At 37.9% G+C, this 23,958-nt stretch overlaps 1 protein-coding gene across 7 annotated transcripts in view; it reads left to right on the top strand.

The window, feature by feature from the left end:
• The first annotated feature begins 28 nt into the window (after nucleotides 1-28).
• LOC118801297 (NACHT, LRR and PYD domains-containing protein 12-like) overlaps nucleotides 29-23,958 on the top strand; it is a 75,161-nt gene continuing 51,231 nt past the window's right edge. For 3 of the 7 annotated variants that reach the window (XM_036561547.1, XM_036561542.1, XM_036561541.1), the window contains exons 1-13: nucleotides 30-179; nucleotides 1,039-1,144; nucleotides 2,558-2,668; nucleotides 3,300-3,413; nucleotides 3,641-3,754; nucleotides 4,788-4,901; nucleotides 5,127-5,231; nucleotides 7,155-7,268; nucleotides 7,479-7,592; nucleotides 8,469-8,582; nucleotides 17,853-19,958; nucleotides 21,606-21,779; nucleotides 23,319-23,492. In XM_036561547.1, coding sequence (XP_036417440.1) covers nucleotides 1,095-1,144; nucleotides 2,558-2,668; nucleotides 3,300-3,413; nucleotides 3,641-3,754; nucleotides 4,788-4,901; nucleotides 5,127-5,231; nucleotides 7,155-7,268; nucleotides 7,479-7,592; nucleotides 8,469-8,582; nucleotides 17,853-19,958; nucleotides 21,606-21,779; nucleotides 23,319-23,492 — 3,404 coding nt within the window. In that variant the 5' untranslated portion in view covers nucleotides 30-179; nucleotides 1,039-1,094. Of the gene's footprint in view, nucleotides 180-1,038; nucleotides 1,145-2,557; nucleotides 2,669-3,299; nucleotides 3,414-3,640; nucleotides 3,755-4,787; nucleotides 4,902-5,126; nucleotides 5,232-7,154; nucleotides 7,269-7,478; nucleotides 7,593-8,468; nucleotides 8,583-17,852; nucleotides 19,959-21,605; nucleotides 21,780-23,318; nucleotides 23,493-23,958 lie in introns of all 7 variants that reach the window. The other 4 variants (XM_036561544.1, XM_036561543.1, XM_036561546.1 and 1 more) reach the window with 4 other exon arrangements.

Genomic DNA, 23,958 nt, shown 5'->3' with positions numbered 1-23,958 from the left:
GTAGACATTTTGGATTTCAGACTGTTGGTCTTAAATTATTTAGATATCTTTTTGTGTTGAAGATTTTCTGGTAGTTTAAAGTAGAAAAGTTGTGTGTTTGTATCTGTTGATTCTTCATTAAACTCAGGGGTGGAGTTAAGCCGATCTACAAGATGGCGGACACTGAAACTCCACAACATGTAAGTGCTTTTATGTAAATATGTGTACAGAATACTGTAAGACATGTTAAGCCACGGTTTATACCCACTGGTGCTTTTCAATTTTTGTTTTTTGATCTCCTTTGACACAGCACTTAATGTTATTGTTTGTGTTATTGTGTATCTTATATGTGCTGTTGAGTGTATGTTGAAAATCTATAAACAGTCAAAAAAGTCACAGGTTATCCAGGCACTGCTGTGTCTGTCCATCAGCAGTTACAGCAGGTAGAACAGATAAGCAGCATAACACAGGCATCACGCATGCTTTCAGGTTTCTGCTGAGTCTTTTGTTAGAGTTTCTTCAAGGTAACTTTTTGATGACTGAACTCCAAAAATCTGGATCCACCTCTAGCTGCTAATAATCCTGGAGTTGTATTTTACTCTTCACTTACATCTGAAGCTCTTATTAAGGCTCATCAACACTGTATTTTTCCCCCTTCTTATTTGTGAGTAGAAGTAAAAATATCATCATTTGAAAACACTCAGGAACATACAAATCAGTGAAAATGTTACTGAGTTAATAGAACTGAGTAACTAGTAACTCACCACCTCTGAGTGTTCTTGCATTATTGAAAGTACTCTCTCTCACCAGATCTGACCACATTGGCACCCCTGCTGGACTCTATTCAGTAGACAGTGAATGACAGTCTATTGTAATGGATGGTGTTTAGTATTAGTAATGAAACGTGTGTAATATGTATCAGCAGAGGATGTGATTGTGCTACAATTTTATGAAAAATATTTCTTTATCAGGTATTGGCTGATGCTGCAGTGACATCCAGTTCATTATAACCTGTGATTCAGTGTCCTGTTCACACTGTAAATGTAAAACTCTTCACAGAGAGCAGAGAGCAGTGTGTCCAGTGTCCTACTGTGTCTGTGAAGACTGATCACCTCATGATGGAGCCTCATCACTTCAGCAGTGGAGGGGAAACCTCTGACTCAAAGTGAGTTACATTCAGTTACTAATTCTAGGGAGACCATGTATTTTTCTAGTTTGAAACTGGTTAATAATGTTTATTCACAGCATTCCCAGCTGTACGGCATGGCGTGTAACTATGACATATTTTGGGTAGTGAATTTAAAATGTTAAGCATAAATAAGTACACTCTGTTATAAGCAGATTGAGGTCAGGGATGTACTGATGAAAGAAAGATGGGTAAACTCAAACTTCAGTGGGCGACCAGTCGCAAAACTGCAGAATGCTGCAGTTCACTAGCGTTTTGTGTCAAACAGAAATGTTAAAAAATGTAATATTGGAATTACATCAAATCAGAATATGTTTTTTGCTTCAGTATTTTCTGCCTATACATCCAGTGATGTTTATAAAGTGCACTGTTCAACAAACACTGTACTTGTTATTCATTTTTTAAAAGATTTTTTTTTTTCATTTAGCTTATTCTGTACATAGTACAATAAATTTTCACAATAACCGTGTGCTGCCACTTTAAGATGTTAACCTACTGGATTATTATGTTTAGGTAGAACTAATTTATTTTTTGTACAGTATATGTTTTCCATTGTTTGGAGCCATTATGTAGAGTTAGCGCTTTATATTTATTACCACTGCTCTCCTCTTTTTAACATTAATTTCACTCAGTTTTGGCTGCCACAAACCTCAAGAACCTCAACTGTTATATGATGACCGGACAGTGTGTTCTCTGTAAACTGGTTTATTAAAAACTTGAGAGCTTTCGTTCTGACAGCTAATAATAGTAACATAGCAATATCTATCAATAAGTTACATTTGACAAAGCTTACTCACTTAATAAAATATAAACAGTTTTTTTTTTATTTGTTCATGTAAGATTATTAGGCAGAGTTTCTTTCTGCAAGTTTCTAATGTCCACATCAATAGCAGATCCTCAATCCGTGATGAATTATAAGATCACTTACCATTGGAAAATGGAGGAAACGGAGATTTTTTAAAAGATTAAGAGAGTAAACTAAAAATAATCCAGTAAACTCTATAAAGTTGAGTATATTCCACTTCTCTATGGTATGTAAATGATGTTTACATGTGTTCATCTTGCAATACATCCCTGGTTACAGTGAAACGTGATTGTGTGTGTTATGATTTTTTGTGAGACATGTGAAGAGCTAATGTTGGCAATTGGTGGCCTGTTATAGCAGCCCAGCGTTTTGACTGCTGTATTAACTTCATCAGTATCTTTTATTTTTAATAACTTTGTGGGAGGACTAGATATATGTAATCACAGTCTGTTGGACAACACATTTAAACCTGACTGAATTGATCTCCAGTCATCTGAATTTCCCATTAATATTAAACCATTGACTGAAGCTGTCGTCTAATACCCACATTAAACTCTTCTTCTTATGTCCCCACATCGCATTTCCAGACTGCAGACATTCACCGCAGAACCTCTGGAAACCAACTATGTGTATATAAGGAGCAACAACTCAATGTTTCAGCCTCCTTATTACAATAATGTCAGCAGTACTGATCTGAGGTGAGATACAATCAGAACACAGTATTGAATTTTAGCAGGACTTTAGTAAGGATCCTTTAGTCTTTTCTTGCACATGGACCACAACTTCACCTCTTACTGCCAGTGATAGTGACATTGTTGTGAAGCAACTGTTTTTGCATTTTTTCAGATTTAAGAAACAAAAGTAATGCATTGAGTAAGACTGCAGAATTACACAATTTGTAAAAAGTGAAGAGGCCTGAACTTTATTTGCTGTCTGTACTCTGCACTGCTGTGAACTCTTTCTGTACTTTTATTCATGTATGTAGTCCTGTTCAGGGAATCAGCTTTACACTGCACAAAAGATGCCTGCAGGTGTGCTACAGTAGCTTTAAGTATTATATTATTTTTAGTTTGCACTTTGCATTCTTATGAGTGGTGATTTTGTGATTCTTGCCACTTGCTTTAAGAAAACATTAAAGTTTTGCTCTTTCAATTCAGTGAACAACTAGAATCATGTACAAAGAATCTGCAGAATGCTGTCATTCCTGTTATCTGCTCATAATTTATTATTTCTCATTTTGTCATCACATTATCCAACATCTTTGTGGAACACCACATTTTATGTCCATTACTAAACTCTTCTTCTTGTGTCAATAAATCACAACTCCAGACTGCAGCCATACAGAGGAGAACCTCCAGAGCCCAGCTACATATCCATGAAGAGCAACAACTCAATGTATCTGCCTCCTCATTTCAGTAATGAAAGGGCCAGTACTGACCTGAGGTGAGACATAAGCACAACATTATTGAAAACATCTACTTAAGTGTTTTATTAAGTATAAGTGTGTGTGTGCTGGGTTGGTTCCACATTCCCAGCCTGAATTATGGTCCCAGTCCAGTCCTGGTAACTAATGATCTCCAAATATGTGTTTTTCATGTTTCTATCTACATTAGCAGTTGTCTTCTGTAGCTGTCTACTAAACTCTTTTGATTTTGAAATCCAATTTCCAGACTGCAGACATACAGAGCAGAACCTCCAGAGCCCAGCTGTGTCTCTATGAAGAGCAACAACTCAATGTATCTGCCTCCTCATTTTAGTAATGAAAAAAACAGTACTGACCAGAGGTGAGAGATAAACACAACATGGTAGTGAGTTTCAGCAGCACGTTTATTTTTGCTTTTTATTGCCACTGAAAGTAGTTTTTGATAGTTTAATAACTTTCTGCCTGATTGACCACTTGATGTACCCAGTGTGTCTGGCTCTACAGACTTGATAATCTGGGTGTAGAAGAGTTAGCTCGAAGAAAATTTGAGGAAACTGAGATTTAAACCTTGTTTTAGTCACAGTGGGAAATGTATGTTCCTGAATAGTGAATGAGCTGGGAGAACTGGGGATGAGTAAATGAGAGCAATCTTTGTGCTCAATCTTTTCTGAACAACATAAAGAAGGCCTTTTAAAAGAGAAAGGGACCTGAGGTTTAAGCATTTGCAGAGAAAAATGAAGCAGAAGAAAAAGCAACATTGATTTGAGGTGAGATACACTCAGAACACAGTACTGAACTTTAGCAGGACATCAGGAAGGATCCTTTTGCCTTTTCTTGCTCATGGGTCACATTTTCACTTCTTACTGCCAGTGACATTGACATTGTTTACCTGGATGATCTATTGATGTACTTGTGTTGGGCACTACTGAGGCCATGATGTAGCTGGGCTGATGTGAAGCAACTGTTTATGCATTTTTTTCAGATTTAAGAAAACAAACACATGAACAAAAAAGAAAAAATAATAATGTATTGCAGAATAAGACTATAGAATTAGTCCTGAACTTTCTTTGCTCTCTGTACTCTGCACTGCAGTGAACTCTTTCTGTACTTTAATTATTCGTTTTTGTAGGCCTGTGTAGAAGAAGTTTGCATACTTACAAGTGGTGATTTTGTGATTCTTGCTGCTTGCTTAAGAAAACAAAGTTTTGCTCTTTCAATTCAGTGAACAACTAGAATCATGTACAAAGAATTTGTAGAATGTTGTCATTCCTGTTATCTGCTCATAATTTATTATTTCTCATTTTGTCATCACATTATCCAACATCTTTGTGGAACACCACATTTTATGTCCATTACTAAACTCTTCTTCTTGTGTCAATAAATCACAACTCCAGACTGCAGCCATACAGAGGAGAACCTCCAGAGCCCAGCTACTTATCCATGAAGAGCAACAACTCAATGTATCTGCCTCCTCATTTCAGTAATGAAAGGGCCAGTACTGACCTGAGGTGAGACATAAGCACAACATTATTGAAAACATCTACTTAAGTGTTCTGTAACATATAAGTGTGTGTGCTGGGCTGGTTCCACATTCCCAGCCTGAATTATGGTCCCAGTCCAGTCCTGGTAACTAATGATCTCCAAATATGTGTTTTTCATGTTTTTATCTACATTAGCAGTTGTCTTCTGTAGCTGTCTACTAAACTCCTTTGATTTTGAAATCCAATTTCCAGACTGCAGACAGAACCTCCAGAGCCCAGCCATGTGTCTATGAAGAGCAACAACTCAATGTTTCTGCCTCCTCATTTGAGTAATGAAAGAACCAGTACTGACCAGAGGTAAAAACAACTTGAGTTTTTACAAGATGTTTCTTTTTGCTTTTTACTGCCACTGAAAGTAGTTTTTGATAGTTGAATTGTTTTCTGCCTCTTTGACCACTTGATGTACCTATTGTGTCTGGCTCTACTGATTTGACAATCTGGCTGTAGAAGAGCTGGTGTTAAGAAATTTTGAAGAAAAGGAGATTTAAACCTTATTTCTTTCACAATGGGAAATGTATCTTCCTGGCTAGTGAATGAGCTGGGAGAACTGGTGATGAGTAAAAGAGAGCACAGAGAGTGTAGTAGAGTGTTTCCCAAGCAACCTGAAATCTCTTTGGAACAACATGAAGAAGATCTTTTAAAAGAGAAAGAGACCTGAGTTTAAGCATTTGCAAAGAAAAATGAAACAGAAGAAGAAAGCGATACATACCAAGCTGAGGCGCAATCAGAACACGGTACTGAATTTCAGCAGGACATCAGGAAGCATTCTTTTGCATTTTTTTGCACATGGACCACATCTTCACTTCTTATTGCCAGTGATAGTGAAACTGTTTACCTGAATGTGTAATGTCAAGGCAGCTTGGTAGGCCTCCTATGACCACTAGGAGGGGCAGGAGAGCCAGGACTGGGTAATTAGGGCTGAACAGTTGCAGCTGTGGGCACCCTACATAAGGACTGCTTATATACTGCTTGCTGCTCAGTCTGTAGTTTTCTCTGCCATGTGCAGGACACTCTGACCAAGCTGGCAATTTCGGTATCTCCCTCAAGTTTTGAGCCTTTTGTTTTCTCTAGTTAACTCCAGCGTAAGTATTTAAAAAAAAAAAAAAAACTTTTACCTTTTTAAGCCCTTGAGTTTAGCCTGACTGCTAACCATTCAGTGGCTCGGTGTTTAGCGCATTAATCCCGGAGCTCAGTGATTCGGGGTTCAATCCCCAGCTCCCGTGACTAGTCACTTTCTTTGTTTTCTTTCGTTTGTTCCCCTTCATTCAACTTGTTCCCCACTGCTCTTAGCTTTTCACCTCCTTTTGAAGTTTATCTTTCCCAGACCCATTGCTGCTCTGCATTTGAGTCCATTACTTATTATCTGCCAGGTGGTTTGTCCCTTTGTTCTCCCAACCACAAACATAAGGGTCGGGAGTTTGAATCTCACACAGGGCAAACCCAACTGGAGCAATTATGAAACACTCTGGCTAAGCCAACTACTGTACCACATGTTCCTCCTCAGAACTATTCATGGCAGCCATGCAGCGCACTTTCAACCACTCTGGCTGCTGAGAGTGGGTGGGATGGAAAGGCCCTAATGGCTGTATATCAACAGGGTCTTAATGATGAGCTAAAAGATGAGTTAGTCACTTGGGATGTACCGGAGACCCTAGACAAACTCATTGAACAAGCCCTGAAACTGGTTGTGCGAACGTCTCCAGAAATGGGACGTCAGGCCTTCCTGTGATAAGACACCATCCCAGAATGCCCCGTGTTCGTCCCTGATTCCTTCATCTCCCAAGCTCCCCAAGCTCCCCAAGCAGCCTATGCAGTTAGGAGGTACCCACCTGTCTTGCCAGGAGCACGAGTCTCGCATGCAAGAGGGCCAGTGTCTCTACTGTGGGCAGCCTGACCATTTTCACATTAGCCGTCCTGAGCTTTAGGGAAAAGCCAGAGTAACATACAGGCAGCCTGCTAGGCCTCCTCCGACCTCTAGTAGGGGCCGGAGATCCAGGACTGAGTAATTAGGGCTGAGCAATTGCAGCTGTGGGCAACCTACTTAAGGAGTGCTCACACGCTGCTTGATGCTCAGTCTTGAATCTCTGACCAAGCCGGTAATTTTTTTTTTTTTTAATTTAATAATTTTTTTTTTCACTTTTAATCTTTATTATCAGCTGTCAGATGTAGCTGTTTTTGAAATGCCCTTATTAAACTCTTGTTTCCACATCACGTTTCCAGACTGCAGACATTTGGAGTTGAATCTCCAGAGCCCAGCTGGGTGTCTATGAAGAGCAACAATTCAATGTATCTGCCTCCTCATTTCAGTAATGAAAAGACCAATACTGACCTGAGGTGAGACATAAGCACAACATTATTGTAAACATCTACTTAAGTGTTTTATTAAGTATAAGTGTGTGTGTGTGCTGGGTTGGTTCCACATTCCAGTACAATCTTGATAAATGATGTTCTCCAAATATGTGTTTTTCACTTTTCCATCTACATTAGCAGTTGTCTTCTTTAGCTGGCTTCTGAACTCCTTTGATTTTGAAATCCAATTTCCAGACTGCAGACATGCAGAGCAGAACCTCCACAGCCCAGCCATGTGTCTATGAAGAGCAACAACTCAATGTTTCTGCCTCCTCATTTCAGTAATGAAAGAACCATTACTGACCAGAGGTAAAACAACATGGTAGTGAGTTCCAGCAGGATGTTTCTTTCTTCTCACTGATAGTTTTTGAGTAGTTTAATAGTTTTTTACCTGCTTGAACACTTGATGTAGCTAGTGTGCCTGGCTCTACTGATTTGATAAACTGGCTGTAGAAGAGAGAGTGCAAACAAAATGTAAAGAAAAGGATATTTAAACCTTGTTTTAGTCACAACGGAAAATTTACATTCCTAGCGAGTGAATGAGCAGAGGGAACTGGTGATGAGTAAAAGACAGCATACAGAGTGAGATACACTATTTCCCCAGCGACCTGAAATCTCTTTTGAAGAGACCTGGCGTTAAGCATGTGCAAAGAGATTTTAAGCAGAAGAAAACGCAAGGTGAATAAAGACTCCTGTATAAGAAAAGTGGATAAGAGGAATAACACAAGGAACATATGCAGTGGTATGAAAGAGACCACCACCTTCAACAGCTTCAAGTGGAGAATTTGAATGACTCTAAGTAAAGATGTTTTTGAATATCACAGAAATAGAAATGTCACAGAGATCTAGAAGTAATATATTGCATGTTCCAGACTAAAAAAAATCAGTGTCTACAAAGCTGTACCATAATATGTCATGATTTTTCTTCTGAATGTTTATTTACGGAGCTGAAGAATTGATCAGTACTATTTGATAGCATGACTGGTCCACTTGAAAGTTTTAAAAAGTGTTCACACTATGTCTTTCAATTATGCATATGTTATTTAACAAAATGACAAGATTTATTTAATTACAGTATTGTTGGTAACACTTTTAATCTTGAGTGAATGGAAACCAGTGATTTATTTATTTTGTTATGTACCCATATCTGCTTTTTTTTCTTCTGTGTCTGCAACACATGTCCAGAGTGCAGACATTCAGAGCAGAACCTCCAAAGCCCAGCTGTGTGTCTATGAAGAGCAACAACTTGATGTTTGTGCCTCCTCCTTTCAGTAATGAAAGAACTATTACTGACCAGAGGTGAGACATAATCAAAAAATGGTAGTGAGTTTGAGCAGGACGTTTCTCAAGAAGAACTGAAAAAAACTGTGTTTATTAACATGATCACCTGATATAACTAAAGTGTCTGGCTCTGCTGATGTGACTGTAAGCCTGGTGTGAAATGACATGAAGAAAAAGTGATTTCATTCCTCAGTTGTATTAAGAAGTGTATGTGTATTAGGCCTGGGTGACAGGGCGATGTAATCAGATATCATCAATGATTGACAAGGAACCCAGATTGCTCAATATGTTTTAAGAAATTGGGCTTCACATTCCTTTAAGAAGTCTGTGGATGTGCGCACAAAGAGCTTTTATGATGGCATCTCTTTTACTGTGGACATCCTTCACCTGCACATATTGATTGCACTTGTTAGAATATACCTTCAACTGTTTCAAAAAAAAAGGTACATTAACTTGACGACCATACAAGGAACAGACAAAAGAAACACATGATCATCTTGAGACTGAAAAATGATTACTAATTTGAACAATAAAACAAAAAAGTAGCTTTACAAAACAAATAGCCTCGTAGTTAAATATCAAATCTGGATCATAAAAATGCGCTTACCTCTGGCACTTAGAACATGCCAGAGAATCCTTTAAAACATGGCACTCAAGAACCTTGTTAAGCCTTAACCTATAAACAAAGAGGACACTTAAATAAAATGAAATGAAAGACCATGTTAACATTTTATCTTAAACATAAGCTTTACTTTAATGTTTTATCACTTTACCTTAATGTTTTACCCCACCATGTGGCAGAACATGACACTGCATTATTTTGGCTGAAATTTAATAGTCTTACAATAATATATTATTTTACTCATATTTAGCTCTTTGTTTTAATCCTGTGAACATTATTTTAGTTTGAAACCAACTATGATATTTAAGTCACATCAAGGTTCTTTTAATCAATATGGCTATCAGGCTTCCCTGTCTAGGGTTTGTGCATTATTGAGCATCAAAATCAATGTATATTGTAATGTAATAATTGTAATGTAATGCAATGTAATAATTACTTCTACCACTTGGCACTTGAAGACCATAATGTTTAACATAAATGCAGGTTGACTAAACATAAGGTAAACCCCATTTTGGTAACAATGACCGAGGGGTTACATGAGCAAAATACATACGTGTGTGTGTGTGTGTGTGTGTGTGTGTGTGTGTGTGTGTGTGTGAGAATGTGTGTGTGTGTGTGTGTGTGTGCACCATCTTATATACAAAATGATATTCTGATTATAATGATGATCAGTGTCACTCTGCTGTTCTATGGGCAAACATAAACCTCTTTTCCACTACAGGGCTGAACAGCTAGCATTAGCTTGCTAATTAACAAGATAACGGATTCTATTATGCCAAACTAAATCTCCACTGACAATTCTGACAGGGCAAAGTCAAGCGATGGATGTTGAAGGAACAGAAAGCTGAAATTAATCTTAAACCTGCTTCATGGTGCTTGTAGCATACTAGCTAAGTTAGCCAGCTAGCTGCTAACACTAACGTTTGCTTAGCTAACTAACGCTAGCTAGCTGCGCTAATGGTATCAGAGTCCATGTTGGAATACCACACTGCAAACTGGGTTTATCGAACAGAGCATTAAGTCTTAAATGAACAAATGTTGAAATTAAACCAGGTAACTGATGTCTGTAACCTACTAGCTGCTAACGCTGTGTTTGCTAAGCTAATGCTAGCTACAATAGCGTTAGCAGGCTCCATATCCAAACCCCAGGCTCGGTGGAGCTAGCTAGCTAACTAAGGCTGAAATTACACAGGTTTGTGGACACCTAGTACCCAAATATCACATCCAAAATCACAGACGAAGTGAGCACAGCCTCCTCAGTGGGAAAAGATGATTACAGGTCACATCAAGGACACACAACTAGCTCACGCTAGCTAGGTCTGTTTACTTCGAATATATGTGTTGAAGTGAGCCCCTTATGCTATGCTAGTCGTCCCTTAACTGTACGTTTTCATCAATGTTATACCCAACGCTGCGTTGTGTGCATCTACAACCATCTAAACAATATTTTAGCGTGTACCTCTACAATGACACAGCAGCTAAACGCACTCGTCTGCAGTGAACTTTAGAAAATGGTGCCGTTACTTAGCTAGCTAGCAGGCTAGGTCCACAGTAACGTTAGCTAACGGTTGTGTTGATGAGAAAACTTAGTGAGGACCTCAACACGACAGATACTTATGAAGGACACACCATATTAAAACACTGACCTTTACAATTAAAACCCTGCGGTCAGCTTTAGTAAGTTTAGTGATTATCTGACTGAGTATCGTTATGTGTTCTTTGAATCTGCGTCGGTTTAAACTAACCTGGCTGGCTAGTTAAGTTAGCTAGCTAGCGAATTTTAAGCCATGTAAAGTCCTCCCTTAACCTCATGTTTTTGCCAGTATTTTTCAGTGTAAATGTCATTAACATGTTAGATGTCCATAATGACAAACAATAGACAATATACAGTCTCCTACCTTGTAAATGTGAGATGACTGAATTTCCTCAGGTAATCCAAATCTTCCCAGAGACGAGGTGTAGAAAATGGCTGCCATCAGCTCTGGAAAAGTTGTGCATGCGCATGCGCAGTTTCTACCCCTTGACACAACATAATTATTTCTAATTCACTTTAAGTATGTTTCATATGTTTAGTCTACTGGTTTTCAACATTGCTTATTATTATTTAGTTGAAGCAAAAACACATATAAATTGTTAAAAACATGCACAATTTTATTATGTAAAATTTACTAAGGGCCAAGTTCATTTTTTTTCAGTGTAGAGTAAATTCTCCCTGTGTCTGCTTCTTGTGATTTACTGCATAAGAAAAATTCACAGTATTTCCTCATAGCATGTATAGCTGAATATCAGAGTGTCTCCACTAAATGACAGAAAAACATGTGGGCGTAGCTTTGGAAATAGCTTGCAACAAGAAGCACAATTGGCACGCGTCACCATGAATCTACACCAGAAGAAGCTCATGAATGCAGAAGTTTGCACTAACATCTGTTAAAAAAACAAGTGAATTAGTTTTCAAAAAATTTGGGTTACTCAGTATTATTTATTGTATGTTTTTAAGAAAGATGCTCATTACAATACTTAATGTTCACAAAGCATATAAACTAAAAATAGAATACAAAGTAAGTCTGCAGCACTAGATGATATCATGCTAATTATTTTTAGATATAACCCAGGTGCTGTGTGTGTATAGTGTTTGTGTGAAATCATTCATGACTGAGTCGCATCCAAATTCCCAGCCTGAATACTGGTCCCAGTCTGGCCCTGGCTGACCAAGCTAGGAAGCAGAAGCAGAGCTGTTTCTATACATAAGCAGCAGTAGCTAGCTAGGTAGATATGCCATATGGTGCTCATGTTAGTACAGCTGGCTTTTTTCTGACCGATCTATTGCTCCTTTGTTGATTGTTATTTTGAGCATACCTTTTCATCTCAGCTCCTCTTTTTGCAAAGACACAGTAGGCTTGTTGACTAACTGAGCTACCAATCTCACCAGCTAGTACTGCTGCACAACTCAGATCTGAGGCCATTTATTACACACATTCTTTGAAAAGTCATTTTAGACCAGTATCATGATAGACTGGGGCAGAGAGGGAGTGAAGGGGGTTTGTTGACACCTGGATGGATGTGACTGTGCTGTGCTCAAGTTCAGTTCATCAAGGCCACTGGGAAATCTCCCTGTCCTTTTAATGGGCAGGGTAGGCCTGCTTATAGTTGATTTTGCTCAAATAGTAACTCAAAAGAACTGATTATCTTCAGTTATGCCTACTGACATTTCTGGTGTATGTTCAGCCTGTTTATTGGTATTACTGAGCTTTAGGTTCACATATCCAAGTATTCAAAAAACAGCTTTATTTTTTCTTTGAAAATGTGTTTTCTCAAAAAATCTGTTGTTTTAATTCATTAATTACACAGGTTTAGGTAAGTGAGCTAATTATGGCACTGCTTATATACTGTCATACTTCATAAATAGGCATCATAGTTAGGAAGGGTATTTGACATCACATTACACATAAATGGTTTTAAAAGTTTGAAATGACTTCAATCATGTTTTTTTTTTCATTTTAATCACTAAGAATTTTACATAGACACCAAAACATATTTTGATTCAGCATATCAAGTAATTGGGAAAAATAAACCTTATTAAATTGTGAATAATAATCTATAAGTAACATTTAACAATAAATTCTTATTGTAAATAAACAGAAGTTATACATTTTCTGCTTCACTATTTGATGTCTGATAAAGTAAGGATTAGCATTAGAAGGATAATCTGGATATTTATTTTATGAGAACCTTGTTCTTTAGGTTGTACAGCTTCCCCAATTATTTTATATTTATCTACAGCTGTGGTAACACTTTATTTGGATAGCCAACTAAATGCTTTATAGATGCTTATCTTTCATTTATCTTACATTCAATAAAATGTCTATTTAATTCACCTTAATTTTCCCAAACCCCAAACCTGACCTTAACACGAACCCTAACCACAACCCAATACCTAAACGTAATCCTCACCCTCGTCATTAAACTAATCCAGGTATGAGTACTGTTACTAACCCCGAAACAATTGAGAATCAATTGAGTTTCAATAAATAGTTTATTAATAATATTAACATGTATAGATAATATATTTAATAATAATTTGAAACCTAAGATGTTGTACAGTACTAGCAGAAGATTAGAATCATTGGACTCCCAACAAAATTTGTATTAATTTCTTGAAAATATATACATCCATACGTACAATTTATAAAGGTGTGTGTGTGGCTTAAGATGGACCTACATTACCAGCCTGAATAATGGTCCCTGACCAGCCCTGGTAACCAATGATGTCTAAAAATGTGTTATTTACTTTTCATCTATTAGCAGCTGTCTGATGTAGTTCTTCTGATATCAATATTAAAGTCTTTCATTGAGTAATGAAAGAACCAGTACGGACCAGAGGTGAGACAACAATATGCTAGAGTATATGATGTGAATGTAAAGCTGGAGTGGGGTTAGGGGGTGGGGGTGGTCATCCCTCCCACCCAGCGAGAGCGAGGCGATTGTGCTCTCTTGGACTCCCGGCCACGATTGACTGTAGTGCTAACACAAACAAACAGCTGGCAAAATGCTTATCCAATCTGCAGAATGTTGTCATGTTTGCTGTCTACTAATAATTTATTGTTGCTCTTTTTGTCATCACAGTATCCAACATCTGTATGGCACATAGACTAGTCAGATATTCAGCTATTATTTAGTTATTATCCTGGCTGCATGGTAATCAAAAGGCCCAGAATGCCCATTAGGGAGTCTTAGAGCTTTCAGTGTCAGTGGGCCTGTATGGTCGAGCCAGATGCAAAGATGAACTAAACTGGAGCACAGCACAACCACATCTATTCAGATGTCAGCAAACCCCCTCCTACGTCTCTTTGGTCGAAAATGAGTTTTCAAAGCATGCGTGTAATAAAAAATCAGACCTGAGATGTGCAGCAGTACTAGCTGGTGAGCTTGCTAGCTGTTATCCAACTATCCTACAGCATCTTTGCAAAATGGATAAGAGGAGAGAAAGTGGAGTTAAGTATACTCAAAATAACTATCAACAAAGAAGCAACAGATCAGTCAGAAAAAAGCCACCTGTACAAACATGAGCACTCAGACATATCAAGCTAGCTAGCTACTGCTGTAGGCTATTGCTCTCTGTCAGGAGGTATCAAATTAACCCAACACTGTCTGAGATTATCTCTTAAATTCTGTTAAATTCTGTTTTAAGTTCTGTCTAGCTATCAGATTCATCAGCATGTTTGGCATTTGCTTACAAAACTACTTCTTCTTCTGCTTCCTAGTTTCATCATGTCCTTAAAGCTGATTTTGCCCAAACTGAAACCTAAAAAGCACTGAGTAACTTTAATTATGCATAATCACTCTCTGCATACTTACATGTATGGTTTCTGTTCAGCCTGTTCATTTATGACTGAGCTTTAACTTCATGTATTCAAATACAGGACATTATTTAAACTTTAAAATGTGTTTGGGTATTTCCTTAAAAAATCTCAAATACTTTATCTCAGAATTTCAGAATCTTTATTCATAAAGTAGCAAATGTACAAGGAATTTCTCTTGGTGAATGTTTCAAGTAAACCCAATAAAATGTATGTAGAAAAACATATACTCCACATAAACATAAAATGGACAGTGCACAAACAAACTGCAAGCAAAAGGATGTACAGTGGGAGATAAGTATAAATACAATCAAGTACTGGAGTACTGAGGGATGTACAGTGGGGTGCGAAAGTTTGGGCAGCCTTGTTAATTTTCCTTTATAAATCATTGATTGTTTGGATAAAAAAAATTCTGTGAAATATATCATATAGGGGACAAACACAGTGATACTTGAGAAGTGAAATGAAGTTTATATGAATTACAGAAAGTGTGCAATAATTGTCTAAACAAAATTAGGCAGGTGCATAAATTTGGGCACCAAAAAAAAAACCTTAACTCAATATTTAGTAGATCCTCCTTTCGCAGAAATAACAGCCTCTAAACGCTTCCTATAGCTTCTAATGAGAGTCTGGATTGTGGCTGAAGGTATTTTAGACCATCCTTTTTTACAAAACATCTCTAGTTCATTCAGGTTTGATGGTTTCCGAGCATGGACAGCTCTCTTTAAGTGACACCACAGATTTTCAATAATATTCAGGTCTGGGGACTGAGATGGCCATTCCAGAACGTTGTACTTGTTCCTCTGCATGAATACCTTAGTAGATTTTGAGCAGTGTTTAGGGTCGTTGTCTTGTTGGAAGATCCAGCCCCGGCGCAGCTTCAGCTTTGTCACTGATTCCTGGACATTGATCTCCAGAATCTGCTGATATTGATTGGAATCCATGCGTCCCTCAACTTTAACAAGATTCCCAGTCCCTGTACTGGCCACACAGCCCCACAGCATGATGGAACCACCACCAAATTTTACTGTAGGTAGCAGGTGTTTTTCTTGGAGTGCTGTGTTCTTTTTCCTCCATGCATAATGACCCTTATTATGCCCAAATAACTCTATTTTAGTTTCATCAGTCCACAGCACCTTATTCCAAAATAAAGCTGGCTTGTCCAAATATGCTTTAGCATACCTCAAGCGGCTCTGTTTGTGATGTGGGCGGAGAAAAGGCTTCCTCTGCATCACTCTCCCATACAGCATCTCCTTGTGTAAAGTGCGCCGAATAGTTGAACGATGCACAGTGACTCCATCAGCAGCAAGATCATGTTGTAGGTCTTTGGTGCTGGTCTGTGGGTTGACTCTGACTGTTCTCAACATCCTTCGCTTCTGTTTATTCGAGATTTTTCTTGGTCTGCCACTTTGAGCCTTGACTTGAACTGTGCCTGTGGTCTTCCATTTTCTCACAATGTTTCTCACAGTGGAGACTGAAAGCTGAAATCTCTGAGATAGCTTTCTGTATCCTTCCCCTAAACCATGACGGTTAACAATCTTTGTTTTCAGGTCATTTGAAAGTTGTTTTGAGACTCCCATGCTGCGACTCTTCAGAGAAGATGCAAAGAGGAGAAAAACTTACAATTGCCCCCCTTAAATACCCTTTCTCATAATTGGAGTCACCTGTGTATGGAGGTCAAGGGTCACTGAACTTACCAAACCAAATGTCAGTTCCAATAATTAGTTCTAAAGTTTTGAAATCAATAAAATGACAACAGTGCCCAAATTTATGCACCTGCCTACTTTTGTTTAACCAATTATTGCACACTTTCTGTAAATCATATAAACTTCATTTCACTTCTCAAATATCACTGTGTTTGTCCCCTATATGATATATTTCACAGAATTTTTTTTATCTAAACAATCAATGATTTATAAAGGTAAATCAGGAAAATTAACAAGGCTGCCCAAACTTTCGCACCCCACTGTATATACAGTATAAACAGCTAAGAGAAATGAACAACAAATATAAATATAATGTAAATGCAAACATTTACAAAATATGTATATTGTAATAAAGTGCATATGTGCACTGACAACAGCAGCAGTTTATAGCAGAGGGGTCTGAGAAGGCTCCTTGCTCTGGAACATGATGGTCTGGGGAAAGAACCTGTGAAGGTGACGGTTGACCTGTTGACCTGTTGTTTTGATTGCATTTGATTGTCTTAGGTAGCTGAGCTGATTATGGTACTGTCATATTTCATAGGTAGGCACAGGTAGGTAGTTAGGTAGGGTATTTGGCATCACAAATACTTCTAAAATTTTAGAAACAATTGTCATTCATATTTTTTGTAATTGCATTCAGAGTTAACTTATGCAGTATAGATTTACATAAATTTTTACATTTATTTTTCCCGATTTTCTCCCCAATTTAGTCATATCCAGTTCCACCCACTAGTTAGGACTCCCCCAGCGTAACACACATTAACACAACACTAACACGTCAGTGTTACTGCAGTGCTGAGAATGATCCAACATCCAAATAATACCTGCTTTGTAGTGGTCCTGTGGGGGTCCTGACCTTTGAAGAACAGTGTAATAATAATTTTAAGAAGTATGGAATCAATGTTCATGGCAAATTTAGCAAATTTTTTATCCTGGTAAAATTCCTTTCAAAGTCTGTATCTATTAATATTTTAAAGGCTACACATAACTGGTAAAGGTATTCTGGGAACTTATGAGTGTTGTTTGTGAAAAAAATATTATTGACTTGAACACAGGAGTGGTGGTACAGTGAAAATTGTCAATTGATGCTAGTATTTTGAATTGATGACAGATTTTTGGATGAAGTTGGATGGTGTAGATGTCAGATGTGTTGTGTGTGGCTTTAAGATAAATAAATCATATTTGTTTCACGGCCTATGTTTTACTTTACTACTTATCCTACATCAGTCCTAATATATTGTCAGAACATTCTGTAGCAGTGCGAGTCAGCAGTTTTATGTAGGTTACAGTAACCATTGTGTGTAGGCTTCTGACAAGTAAAAAAAAATAAAAAATTTTCAGGTTTAAGAGCCTTAGGGGTAGAGAGGTAGAACCACATTACCTGCCGTCCTGAAAAGGAGAAAAATGTTGCAGATAACAGAGTGGCTGATGCTGTATTTTAACGTAGGTAGAGCAACTGAAGCTTAGACTGTCTTAGACTCTCAGTCAGTATTTGTGAAAAGGAAAATATCTCTGACTGTTTGCTGGTGGCTCTAATGTAATTGGATGATGCTGTGATCTCACACTCATTCTCACTCTTCCATTCTCTCTCTCTTTTCTCTAGCTGTGGGAGGGATGCATCACATCAGGATCAGTCCAAGTGTGGAGTGTGTGAGCAGATTCAGACAGATCCAGTCTCTATCAACTGTGGACACACTTTCTGTAGACAGTGCATCAACAGCTATTGGAACCAGTCTGCTCAGTCAGGAGACTTTGCCTGTCCACGCTGCAGGAAGAGGTCTAAGACACGTCCTGTTCTACATCAACCCATAGAGGAGTCCATGAAGAAGGAAGCAGTGTGTGATGTCCTGCACAGAGTCATAGAGAGACACAAAACCAGCATGAAGAACAGGTATGAGAGCTTATTTGAGGGATTCAAAACACAAGAGAATAAAACCCTCCTGAACAGGATTTACACTCAGCTCTACATCATAGAGGGAGAGAGTGAAGGAGTGAATGAAGAACATGAAGTTTTACAGATTGAAAAAACACTCTGGGACCAACACTGGCAGGATACACCAATTAACTGCTTAGATATCTTTAAACCTGTACATTGCACTGTAGAAGAAATGGAAGAAGACAGCATCAGAACTGTGATGGCTGAAGAAAGAGAAGAAGATGAAGGTCCACAAGTTCACAGACTCAGAGCTGTGCTGACTAAAGGAATTGCTGGCATTGGAAAAACAGTCTCTGTGCAGAAGTTCATTCTGGACTGGGCTGAAGGAAAAGCCAATCAGGATGTAGATTTGATGTTTGTGCTTCAATTCCGAGAGCTGAACCTGATTAAAGATCACCAGTACAGTCTTCAGAGACTTCTGTGTGACTTCCATCCTGAGCTCAGAGACCTGGAAACAAAGATATATGATGAGTGTAAAATGGTGTTTATATTTGATGGCCTGGATGAAAACAGAATTCCACTGAACTTCTTACAGTGTGAGAACCTGTCAGATATAACCAAGGTGTCGCCACTGGATATGCTAATGACAAACCTCATCAAAGGAGAGCTGCTTCCCTCTGCTCACGTTTGGATAACTTCTCGACCAGCAGCAGCCAATCAGATCCCTCGTCAGTACATCAACCGTGTGACAGAAATTCAGGGATTCAATGACCCACAGAAGGAGGAATACTTCAGGAAGAGAATCAGTGACCAAGACCAAGCCAACTTCATCATCTCACACATTAAGAAAACAAGGAGTCTCCACATCATGTGCCACATTCCAGTCTTCTGTTGGATCTCAGCCACTGTTCTTCAGCACATAATGAAACAGGGTATTACAGAAATCCCTAAAACCCTGACTGCAATGTATTCACACTTCCTGTGCACTCAGACAATCATGAGGAATGAGAAGTATGAGGACAATTCTGAGAGAAATCCAAAGGATCTCTTGGGATCCAACAGAAAGTTGCTTCTGAAACTGGCTGAACTGGCTTTCAAACAGCTGATGAAGGGCAATGTAATGTTCTATGAAGAGGACCTGAGAGAGTGCGGCATTGATGCCTCTGAGGCCTCAGTGTACTCTGGCATTTGCACAGAGATCTTTAGAGAAGAATTTTTGCTCTACCAGAGGAAGGTCTACTGCTTTGTTCATCTGAGCTTTCAGGAGTTCCTGGCTGCTCTCTATGTGTTTCACTGCTATGTTAGCCAGAACATGGAAGAACTGAAAGTTTTTAAGATAAAGAACAAAAAGCAGTCTGACAGTGTTTCATTGGAAGATCTGCTAAGGGGAGCTGTACAAAAAGCTGTAAAGAGTGAGAATGGAAACCTTGATCTATTTCTCCGTTTTCTGCTGGGAATTTCACTGGAGTCCAATCAACAGCTCTTAAAAGATCTTCTGACTCAAACAGTGAGCAGCTCAGATAGTATTAACAAAACAGTTCAGTACATCAAACGCCTAATACCAACAAAGAATCTTTCCTCTGAGAAATCCATTAACCTGTTCCTCTGTCTTACTGAAATGAATGACCAGACTTTATCCAGAAAAATTCAGGAGTATCTAAAATCCAATAAAGGCTCAACAAAGAATCTCTCTGCTGGAGAGTGTTTAGCACTAGCCTACATGCTTGTGACCTCAGAGCAGGTGCTGGATGAGCTGAACCTGAAGAAATACAACACAAACGAGAGTGGATATTTGAGACTGATCCCAGCTGTGAGCAACTGTAAAAAGGCTGTGTGAGTGTTGCATTTATTTAATATATTTGAATATTTGTATATTGATTGCTAAAAAATACAAATAGCCACATATATTTTCTATTTATTGGGGAGAGGATGGCTAACAAAGTGCGCATACAAGTTAAAAGGCAGCAAACTGGCAACTCAGTGTATAAATTAGGGATGTTCAGTGTAGGTGTAATATAATACACAACTTTCAGGTTCTTTGTTATTTTCAATTATGTGATCAAGAGCGAATTTGAGTTTTGATATTTTGTGTCTTGATTCTTTAGAGCTAAATGTATATATAATATGTAGATTGGTTTGGCTCAGATAAATAAAAGTTGCCAAACAGAACATCCAATGCCTGCTGCGACAGCTGCAAAACAGAAAAAAAATCAACTCCTAGAATGAGAGAGTGATTCAAGAAATAAAGCCTAGTTAGAAGAGTAGAGTTTGTGCATAACATAACCCAGCCCTTTTCTCTTCCCACCATACTCTGGTAGGATTCACCCCAAGGCCTAGTTTTGATCATCAGTGGTTTCCACAAAAGATGGCAAAAGACACATTTTCATGCTTTAAACATTCCTTTTTTTTTTCAAATTATTTTTCACTACTGTTTTGATATCATTACTCTCCTATTGGTCAAAGACTTTGCTATTTGTTTTTATTCTGTGGTAAAAAAAATATTTGTATAGAAAATAGAAGTACATATGACAAACTGAAAACAGACGTAAGATGGTGGAAATTGGTATGTTTACTGAATGTAAATTAAATGACCATTGTGTCCTTTATAATTATGTTAATAATTATACTACTACTGTTATGAATTTTTTATTAATAATAACAAAAATAACATGCTTATTTTATGACTATTCAAGCACAGGATTACCAACACATACAGATGTAAACTGCTTAAACATCCTGTTTTCTACAAATGCATATTTGTAGAGATTTATGGAAATTGTGTTAAATAATATCCACTATATGAAGCAAGTAGGCTGCATGCATAAGTTTGCTTATTAAGTCCAATTCAAGAGTGAAATTTACAGTGCAGCAGAAATGTCAAGCCCAAGTATATGTAGATGAAAAAAACAAAGAGCAGACAAAAACTAGAAAACAGGAACATAAAACAAAATATGCAATGATTGTGTGAAATTAATGAAGCTCATGGTTACAGGAGAAGCTAACATTGTTTACAAAACAGTGCTACGCAGAGAGACGAGGTACAGTAAATAAATACAGACAGGTAAAAAGATGCAGTTGGAGAAAATAATCTATCTCTGTGCTTTCACTTGTACTCGCTTGTGTTCAGAATCACTCACTCCACTGCAATTGTGTGTGTGTGTGTGTGTGTGTGTGTGTTTCTCCTGCTCTGGCTGGCTGTAATGTACCACTTCCCCCATACCTGCCTACTGAAGGCAGAGGAAGAGCAAAGAAAGTTTAGTTTTGTAACAGATGTCCATGAGGAAATAAATAGTGCACACAGGACACATATTCAGATTGAACCCATTATTTGTGCTCTTCTGAGTAATGTATGTAATGAAAACACCCCTAAAATGTCTAAAGTGCTGTTTTCTGCATTTCATAAATCCTGATTTCTCTGAGCCTAAATTCCTCATTATTTGTTTAACTGTAATATGTACTGTATTTTTTTTTGCCTTGTAGACTAGCTGGCTGCAAACTCATCTTGAACTCTTATGACACTCTCTGTTCTGCTCTGAAATCAACAAACTCACCCCTGAAAGAACTGGACCTCAGTAACACTGACCTGCAGGACTCAGGAATGGAGCTGCTCTGTGCTGGATTGAAGAGTTCAAACTGTAAACTGGAGATACTCAGGTGAGATTTCTGTAAATTCATTCCTGAATGGAAAAAGTAAAACTGTTAAGGCTGTGCATTCAAAATACCAACGAATATTCAAAATGCTACAGCCCTGAATATTTGTTTACAGGTTCTGAAGCTTAGCAGAGAACATTAATACATCACAAGTTTCACCTCAGCTAGTTTGCTCATCATTCTCATCATTCATGGTTTTATTCAGGGGCACATTCCACACCTCCCCAAACTCCAAAGCTATTCCAAATGCAGCTATAAAATATAACATTGTGAGAGAAAGAGCGAGAGAGACAAAGAGAGAGAGAGAAAGAGAGAGTACTTCTACAGACAGAATCAAAAGCTGTGTATGTTCCATTAAACATAATCTCCATTAAAACATAATAAAATGCTTCATACTTAACATAAACAAAATAAAATTTAATCCATACTTACAGTGAGCATAAAAACCTTTGTTTTCTTAATGTAAGGACGTTAAAAAAAGAGAGCAGCAACACCCTTTTTTTTTTTACAGATTGCCACTCTGACTCTCATACAGAGAGACAGCCTAACTACAGGCAGTATTTATATACCCATACCTGCTCCCCACTGTAGACAAAGGAGTGGTCATATAAAACTTTGTCAGGTTAAAAACGTGGACTTTGTTAGAAAATATAGATATGTGGTATCGTTATTCTGGCGACTCTGTAGTTCACATTGGCAAGAAGCTTCACAAACTTTGCAGGACATTTCTATTTAGGTGCTGGTCAGAGAACTACAAAGAGTAAGGGAAAAAAAAACAACTGCTCCATGCTGGTCGAAGCAGATGAAACATGCTAAATGTTTAACGATATTTGCTGTTTTTTATTGCAGTACTGGAAAAAAGTGATGAAATGTTAGGTTTTTGATGGCTGAAACTGTACAGGTGGTTCTAGAAATACTTTTTGTCTGTTTTTGGTATTTTGGTATGTGCAACACAGTAGTAGAAAAAAAACAAGTGAAGCAGGCAGGATGCATGCAAAAGTTTTATTTATTATATCACAGATGGGATTTCAAGTGCAGACAGAAATGAAAAAGAGAAGGATGTGTGTAAAACAAAAAACAAAGAGTAGAAAACACAAACGAAAGCAAAAACACTGTCTAATCTATTTTGGTGTTCTCGCTTGTACTCTGTGTCCAGAGTCACTCACTGTGTGTGCGTGTTTGTGTGTGTGTGTTTGTGTTTGTGTTTGTATGTGCGTGTGTGTGTTTCTTCCTCTCTCGCTGGCTGTAATGTACCCCTTGCCCCATGCCTGCCTACTGAAGTGAAAGGAAGAGCAAAGAAAGTTTAGTTTCAGAGCAAAAGTCCATGAGGGAAAGAAAGAGTACAAATATTATTGAAAGTAGTCACATAAAACAAATATTCAGATTAAGGCCATTATTTATGCTCTTTTGAAAAAAATGTATAATTGAAACACCTGCAATATATAAAAGTGTTAAAAGTCTCATAATTCCTGATTCCTGTGAGGCTGAATTCCTCATTCTCTCTTTTAACTTTAATATGTACTGTATTCATTTTCCCTGTAGACTAGCTGGCTGTAAACTCACCACAAACTCCTGTGAAGCTCTCTCTTCTGCGCTAAAATCATCAAACTCACCCCTGAAAGAACTGGACCTCAGTAAAACTGAAGTGCAGGACTCAGGAACAGAGCTGCTCTGTGCTGGATTGAAGAGTTCAAACTGTAAACTGGAGATACTCAGGTGAGCTTTCTGTAAATTCATTTACGAATGGAAAAGTTTAAGCTGTTAAGGCAGAGTAAACTGTGCACTAAAAATACTACAGTACAACATAATACAAAATACTACAACAGAATGCTACAGCGCTCAATATTTTCTAACTAGCTCTAAACCTTATACTCTTAACATATCACAAGTTTCACCCCTGCTCGTTCTTATGGCATTCTGATCATTACCAAAGCTTTTCCAAATGGAGCTTTAGACTACAACATTATGAGAGAGAGAGAGAGATAAAGAGAGAAAACGCATGAATGCATGGAATGTTTGTAACAACAAGCCTGATTTTGTGCAGAAAAAATGGCCTTCACTGGCCAAAACCTGAGCAGTTGGGTAGACTTGTAAAATGTTAATCAAGACACTCACAAAATGACCTAGATGGACTGGTTTGTTTAAGCATGATGTTTATATTTAAAATATGGTTTCTAATGTG

Source organism: Colossoma macropomum, unplaced genomic scaffold (genome assembly GCF_904425465.1).
Source record: "Colossoma macropomum unplaced genomic scaffold, Colossoma_macropomum, whole genome shotgun sequence".
NCBI lineage: Eukaryota > Metazoa > Chordata > Actinopteri > Characiformes > Serrasalmidae > Colossoma > Colossoma macropomum.
The sequence above is the reverse complement of the archived record's forward strand: the minus strand, read 5'-3'. Positions and strand labels throughout refer to the sequence as shown.